This window comes from Salvia splendens, chromosome 16 (assembly GCF_004379255.2).
Source record: "Salvia splendens isolate huo1 chromosome 16, SspV2, whole genome shotgun sequence".
Classification (NCBI taxonomy): Eukaryota; Viridiplantae; Streptophyta; class Magnoliopsida; order Lamiales; family Lamiaceae; genus Salvia; species Salvia splendens.
In genome coordinates, this window is record NC_056047.1 from 14,561,795 (window position 1) to 14,568,627 (window position 6,833).

Sequence of the window (6,833 nt, forward strand, 5' to 3'; positions counted from 1 at the left end):
TTGAAATCAAGACGAAGAACAGAACATATCTATTCCCCACGATATTGACATAAACACTATTAATCTGGAATTTTGTTAATCTGTAATTTTTGAAAAAAAATCCTAGCTGGGGAGTAAGCATACAATCATGTCACTGTAAAAACAACCTGTGACTGTGAAAACCTCGAATGTGGTAACCAGCATATTTTTGCAAATTAGTCATTAGTCATCCAAATAATAGTAAGATCCAGCGGACTTCTGCTCCCGATCCTTGGTCGACTCGAGTTTGTTGATTCTAGGCCGGAAATTTGTGGGGTCCCTTCTGAATGTGATATCCAGGTGCTATATACATGTTAAGCATTATGGAAGAATTGTTTAAAATATAGATGTGATGTGGCTTACAGATAAGAAGAGGTTCATTCCAGTCAGCAGTGATTGAGGTGAATTGGCAACACAGTCAATGGATGGCTTTCCCTCATACACAATCACCCTATCAGCAAGGTATGTTGCCATGATGAAATCATGCTCCACAACAAATGCAGTCTTCTTCGCGTGAAGTATGAACCTCTTTATGACTTTTGAAGCAACAATGCGCTGCTCTGAGTCAAGAAAGGCACTTGGTTCATCTATCAAATATATATCAGCTGGCTGCAGCCGTACCAAAACAAAACAAGTGTAAATGACACAATAATATCCAAAGTAAATACTCCATATGGACAGGATCACCTTTCCAAGACAAATAGTGAGGGCAACCCTCTGCAATTCTCCACCAGAAAGATTCACCACCTCTTCATCCATCAATTGCTCAATCAATAGAGGCTTCATCACATCAGATACAAACTGAGGATGCATGTAAGAATCACGAATTCTTGAAATCAACAGCATTCTCACGCTACCCTTATATTTAGGACTTATTTTCTGTGGCTTGTAAGAGACATTGAACTCAGGAATTTCAACATCAGATCCTTCTACTGAATCAGGCTTCAAGTGGCCAGCTATATAACACCGATACGCCACCCTGTTGCCGTATCGCGTATCGGATACGTATCCGATACCGATACGCGACGGATACACCGTCGATACGTATCCTGGGCGTATCCGCGAGCTGGGCCGTATTGGGCCGGGAAACCTCAGATTCGATACGTATCCTTCGGCGTATCCGCGAGCTGGGCCGTATTGGGCCTTCATCCTCCTCTATCTGCAAAGATCTGAGGTTCTCCTCTTCGAAATCAACGTCCATCTCTGTCGAAGAACTTCGCAACTTTCAATTTACGAACTTCAATCCGATTTGGGAACAAAATCGACAGTTAATCGGATATGAAGAAGAAGAAGAAGAAAGGGGAGGCGCCGCTATTGCCTCAACTAGGGATTGAAGAAAATTGGAAATGGGAGAATGAATTGGGCAAGAAGTAGTCACGATGGAAAAGGAGTATATTTGGGGCTCATTTTTTGGGCCAATTTATTACTCCATTAACTTTGTCTAATTTTGTAACTATAAATAAATATTTTGATCAATATTATTGGTAATATGGATAAGTATAACCAAAAAATCGATGTGGTGTAATCGACCATAAAAGAAATTGACTTTAGCTTTTAATATTTTGTAATTTTATTATTTTTATTTGTATAATAACATTAGAATATCTATTTTGTAATTTATTATGCACTATTATTATTTATTAAAAAAATAGTTAAAACGTATCCGCGTATCGGGTTGTTTGGGAAAGAGCCGTATCCGCGTATCCGTATCCTTCGGATACTGATACGCGTATCCGTATCCGTGCCGCATAGGTGGCCAGCCTAACATTTGGAAGGAGAACAGCTTCAGCATATATTAACATGTTTTTTAAAAGTAAATCAACACGTACCAGCATCCGTATGAAGGTTGTCTTTCCTGTCCCATTTTCTCCGAGCATCACGATAATTTGTGAATCGGTGAATTCACCCTCCACTGCCTTGAGCCTGAAGTTTCCCTGAGTCTTAGTCATGGTTGGATACTTGTATCTTGCATATGTTTCAATTTCCTCCATACTTTCTTGTGGAGTCTCTGCAACCTGCAAGGAGAAGTACATTTTTTAAAAATGGCATCTCAGTTACCTAAATACTGCATGTTAGTAGCAAAAAAATATAGGACTTACCTTAAATGTAAGAGATTCATCTCTAAACCTAAGATTTTCGGTTGGAACAAATCCAGCCAGAAAAATATTAATTCCTTCTCTAACAGAGAATGGAAGAGTAACTACCCCATATACACCAGGTCTCCCATAAAGGCAGCATATGAAGTCCGACAAATAATCAAGCACACTAAGATCATGCTCTACCACAATCACATAGCTGAAAACAAAGATGATAGTAACTGTGTAAAATTTTCATACTTGGATAGTTAACAGAAAAAGTGAACACCGCTACCTATTAGGTCGAAGCAATGATCTAACAACTTGGGCAGCTTTTAGTCTTTGTTTAACATCAAGATAACTTGATGGCTCATCAAACATGTAAATATCTGCATTCTGTACAGCAGCAACAGCTATTGCAAACCTCTGAAGCTCTCCACCTGATAGATCTCCCACATTACGGTCCATAACCTGAATCAACTTAAGGTCAGCAGCAAGTTCTTGTTTCATATCCCTCTCATCTTTCTCAGAAAGAACTTTCCCAACGTTTCCTTGAGCAATTTTAGGAATGTGATCAATGTACTGGGGCTTGATGATTGCCTGAGAATAAATGCATCACAAATATGACAGATGAATAAACTAGAGAGAAATAAAAACATGGAAAATAACAACTGTCGACAAATAAAAAACAGAGTGGGACAGATGGATTAAGTTTCCAGGTAGTCGAGCTATTATTGCATTTGCATTTATTAATATCACCTGCTATCTCAGTCACTTCATACAAAAAAATCTAAGTATAATGGCAATAAAAGAGATTAAAAATGAAGATTAAAGACTTAAAACAATGTAGGTCAAAAAATATAATTTCGTTTGCAAGCTTATGATAACAAAGTACTTTCCAGTTTCCTCTAAACCAAATATTGTAACACCCAACAAAAGAATATAGAGATATTTATTTAATCAAATGCAGACAGAACTTGAGCATTATGTTAAACCCAAAAAGTTGTCACGGTCTAAAAACCTCCAACAATCAGAAGAATCTCAACAATATTCTCTTTTAACAGTTATTTTGAAGCAATGGGATATCAATGCCATGCAACTTGGTGGTTCACTTAATCAAGAGAACTATAGCTGAAATCAAGATGAAATATACCCTAACATTGAAAGTTATAAGAATTGCAAGAATGAATAAGAATTAAGAAGCCAAAACTATGCAAGCATTCTAGCAACATCATTATCAGAGCTAAAACCTTCAAATTATCTTCAAGAATACGGGTGAAGTAATTTTGCAGTTCAGATCCTCGAAAATAAGTTAAAATTTCTTGCCAATCAGGAGGATTCTGCAAAAAAATAGATATAGAGAGAAAAAGTCAAGGAACATGTTAAACTCCTAAGGAAAATTCAAGGCTAGCTGAATCGCTAAAGATAGTCACATTAAAGCGTCCCAAGTTAGGTTTCAACTTCCCGGCCAAAACTTTTAGTGCAGTAGATTTTCCAATGCCATTAGTTCCCACCAGGCCCAGAACTTGCCCAGGTCTCGGTACAGGTAATCTGTGAAAATGTTTGAAAAGTTAGAAAGCAACAAAAACATTAAACACACAAGTTGCCTATGCAATTTAAAGGTGTTAGGGCCATAACGATGGGTTGTATCCTTGTCCAAGTCTTTTGGTAGATTAATAATCTGAATTGCTTCAAATGGGCATTTCTGGAGAGCATGCAGAACAATTAATGAGACGCCAAAACTTGAATTTCATTTCTATCATACTGGACAAACCTTGACACAGATACCACATCCAATACACAACTCCTCTGAGATGAAAGCTATCTTGGATGCAGGAGTCACTTCTATGCAAAGTTTACCTGGATGAACACAGCAGTATGTATAAAAAGTTGTAAAATCCTAAAACAGAAAATAAAATGAAAAATCCATATGATGTGACAATGAGTGAATCAATATACAACGTATCTAAGTTTTGAAAAACAAGAATCATGGAAAAGCTAAAGATAATATTTTTGTATTTGACTCGAATAAGAAATTCAGTGGTTGCTGATATTATAATCGCCGAATGGGATTGATGGTAAGACTTAGTCATGCTGCAATCAACCGGTATCGATTCACAACAGTATTTCATCGTAACATTGCATTTGTACACGCTGATTGATAGAAATGATCAGTGCCACCAAGTCCTACGAATAAGAACTAAGAAGCCCCAGTTCATGCCTACATCTATGATAAGAATGTAAAAGGGACATCACTTGAACACTTGGGATGCATTATTTTGTTATGCATATTAGTAGTAGTTTTATTCTTTTCAAACAAACATGGGTCATAATCCCATGACCAAATAATACTTGAGATCAATCATGCCAAATTAACGAAAAAATAACCATCTAGAGTATTTCACAAATCCCAAATTGAGATCAGAATTTTACAAAATAAACTAATAGAAATAGAGCCAGTATAATACTCCCTCCGTCCCCCAATTTGAGTCACTCTTTTCCATTTCGGGCCGTCCCCGAATAAGAGTCACTCTTCCCACTTACCATTTTTGGACATCAAAATTACCCTTTATTACACAAAAAGTCAAAGGGGCCCCACATTTCACTACCTAAGTCCATTTATTACACCACACATTCAAACTTTTCCTTAAAACTCGTGCCGAGTCAAAGAGTGACTCAAATTGGGGGACGGAGGGAGTATACATGTAAAAGAAGACAGAATCTGCAGCAGGCTAGTTTAATATTATTATTAATAAAAACAGGAATTGGGGTTTTGACCTGTTTTGACAACAGGACAACTCTTTTTGCACTCCTGCCGACATTTCTTAGGCTTACACTTGTCGGAGCTCACTATGGCAATACGCGTGAGTTTCTGGTCCGCCATATCTTTTATTCAACTAGTTTGGTTTCTAAAGAGATTTAAACTTCAAATTAAATCAAGAAAAACCATAACCTTTCAAATTAAATCAGCTGAACGGAAGATCATGTACGTGTAGTGTATATATATATTGGCATAGGAAAAGGTATAAGGTATCATCTCCTGCGAATCGGGAGAGATAGAGAGGCGGCGCTAGGGTTCCAAGTGGGAATAAAGAAATCTGGGGTTCCTTTCGTTTGGTTTTTATTTTGTAATTGGCTGGTAATTTAGGAAACAATTTGGCCGTAGTGTATGTTGAGTGGTTTATCATTAATTACATCGGACACGTTTTGCACATTGGACACGTTACGTCTTATGTTTCTGCGCACAGGTTTTGTACGGACACGCTCTTCAAAATATAGGAATTGAAACTGTCCCAGTTCTAAATTGATTTATCCTTCGAGTCAACATTTTCGTCATAAAGTCTTGACCTATTGATTTAGTCTACTTGTTTATTTGATTTTAACAAAATCTTAAAAATTCTGTGACTATTGACTGAACTACTAATTCATGCCTAATTAAGTACTCAAACAAATATAATTAATTATTTCAGTTTTGACCACCCAGGTTTACTCTGATCCATGGTTAATATGAAGTCTTCTCCAGACCCCATCCCATCAATCATGCAAGACATCAAAATAGCACATTCAACGCTAATCTTAGCCCCTTTCTTGAGCCCTAAGACCATCCGCAATAGGCGGACGATGGCACGCCCGATGGCGCGCGCCGCCCCCACTGTGGGTGTGTGGCATAGGCCGCGGACGATAGTCGCGGCCTATGCTTCGGGCGCGACTTAAACCGCGGACGATGGCCATCGTCCGCGCCATCGTCCGCCTCATTGCGGACGCAGCGGACGATGGTCGTGGACGATGGCCATCGTCCGCGACATCATCCGCCCCATTGTGAAGGCCGCGGACGATGACACGCGGTTTCGTTTTTTTATATAAATCTCGTTTCTCATTCAGTTGTGCATACGAACATATCGACTATCTCTCAACATATTCTCTCTCAACATCCAACGAAAATGAATCCCGGCGAAGACACCAATAGTTCTAGTTCGTCTGATTCCGGTCGTTCGATTGACGAAGCATTAGATGCAGCCGTTGAAGAGGCCATCGCGGCATGCTATTCGCAAATGCAGCGCGAGAAGGCGGCGGCTGCAGCGGCGGCTGAGCAAGTCCATCGTCCTATTCGACCTAGGACGTATGTCCGACGCAACCACGAGGAAGCTCACAGGCGTATGGTTGAAGACTATTTTGCCGATCAACCACGTTGGGGCCCGACTGTTTTCCGCCGCCGGTTTCGAATGTCGAGGTACCTTTTTCTCAGCATTGTTCGTACATTGTCTTCACGTGAAGAATACTTCACGTTTCGGGAGGACGCCATCGGGAAACCCGGCCTTACACCATTGCAAAAGTGCACGATTGCTATTCGTCAGTTGGCATACGGCACCACGGTGGACCTTTTTGACGAGTACCTCCACTGTGGGGAGACTACAGGCCGCGAGTGTTTGAAGTACTTTTGTCGGGGGATAGTAGAGGCCTATGGCGACACATATTTGCGCAAGCCGACTGCCACTGATTGCCAGGGTTTGATGCAGATGCACGAGACGGTGCACGGGTTTCTTGGGATGCTCGGGAGCATCGACTGTATGCACTGGCAGTGGAAGAACTGTCCGAGGGCGTGGAGAGGCCAATTCACAAGTGGATACAAGGGCAGCCACCCGACGATGATACTCGAAGCCGTCGCTGACTATCGGCTTTGGATCTGGCATGCTTACTTCGGCTTAGCCGGGTCGAACAACGACATCAACGTCCTCAACT

General features: G+C 40.2%; 1 protein-coding gene across 1 annotated transcript; it reads right to left on the reverse strand.

Moving 5' to 3' along the window:
• Positions 1-5,233, reverse strand: LOC121772140 (ABC transporter E family member 2-like). Its single transcript, XM_042169131.1, has 11 exons — positions 4,872-5,233; positions 3,868-3,953; positions 3,701-3,798; positions 3,527-3,644; positions 3,344-3,433; positions 2,389-2,693; positions 2,118-2,313; positions 1,844-2,033; positions 706-974; positions 382-627; positions 1-321 (listed from the first exon to the last, which is right to left on the reverse strand). The coding sequence occupies exons 1-11, from the start codon at positions 4,975-4,977 to the stop codon at positions 202-204; spliced, it is 1,824 nt and encodes a 607-aa protein (XP_042025065.1). The 5' UTR covers positions 4,978-5,233; the 3' UTR covers positions 1-201.
• Between the last annotated feature and the right edge of the window lie 1,600 nt (positions 5,234-6,833).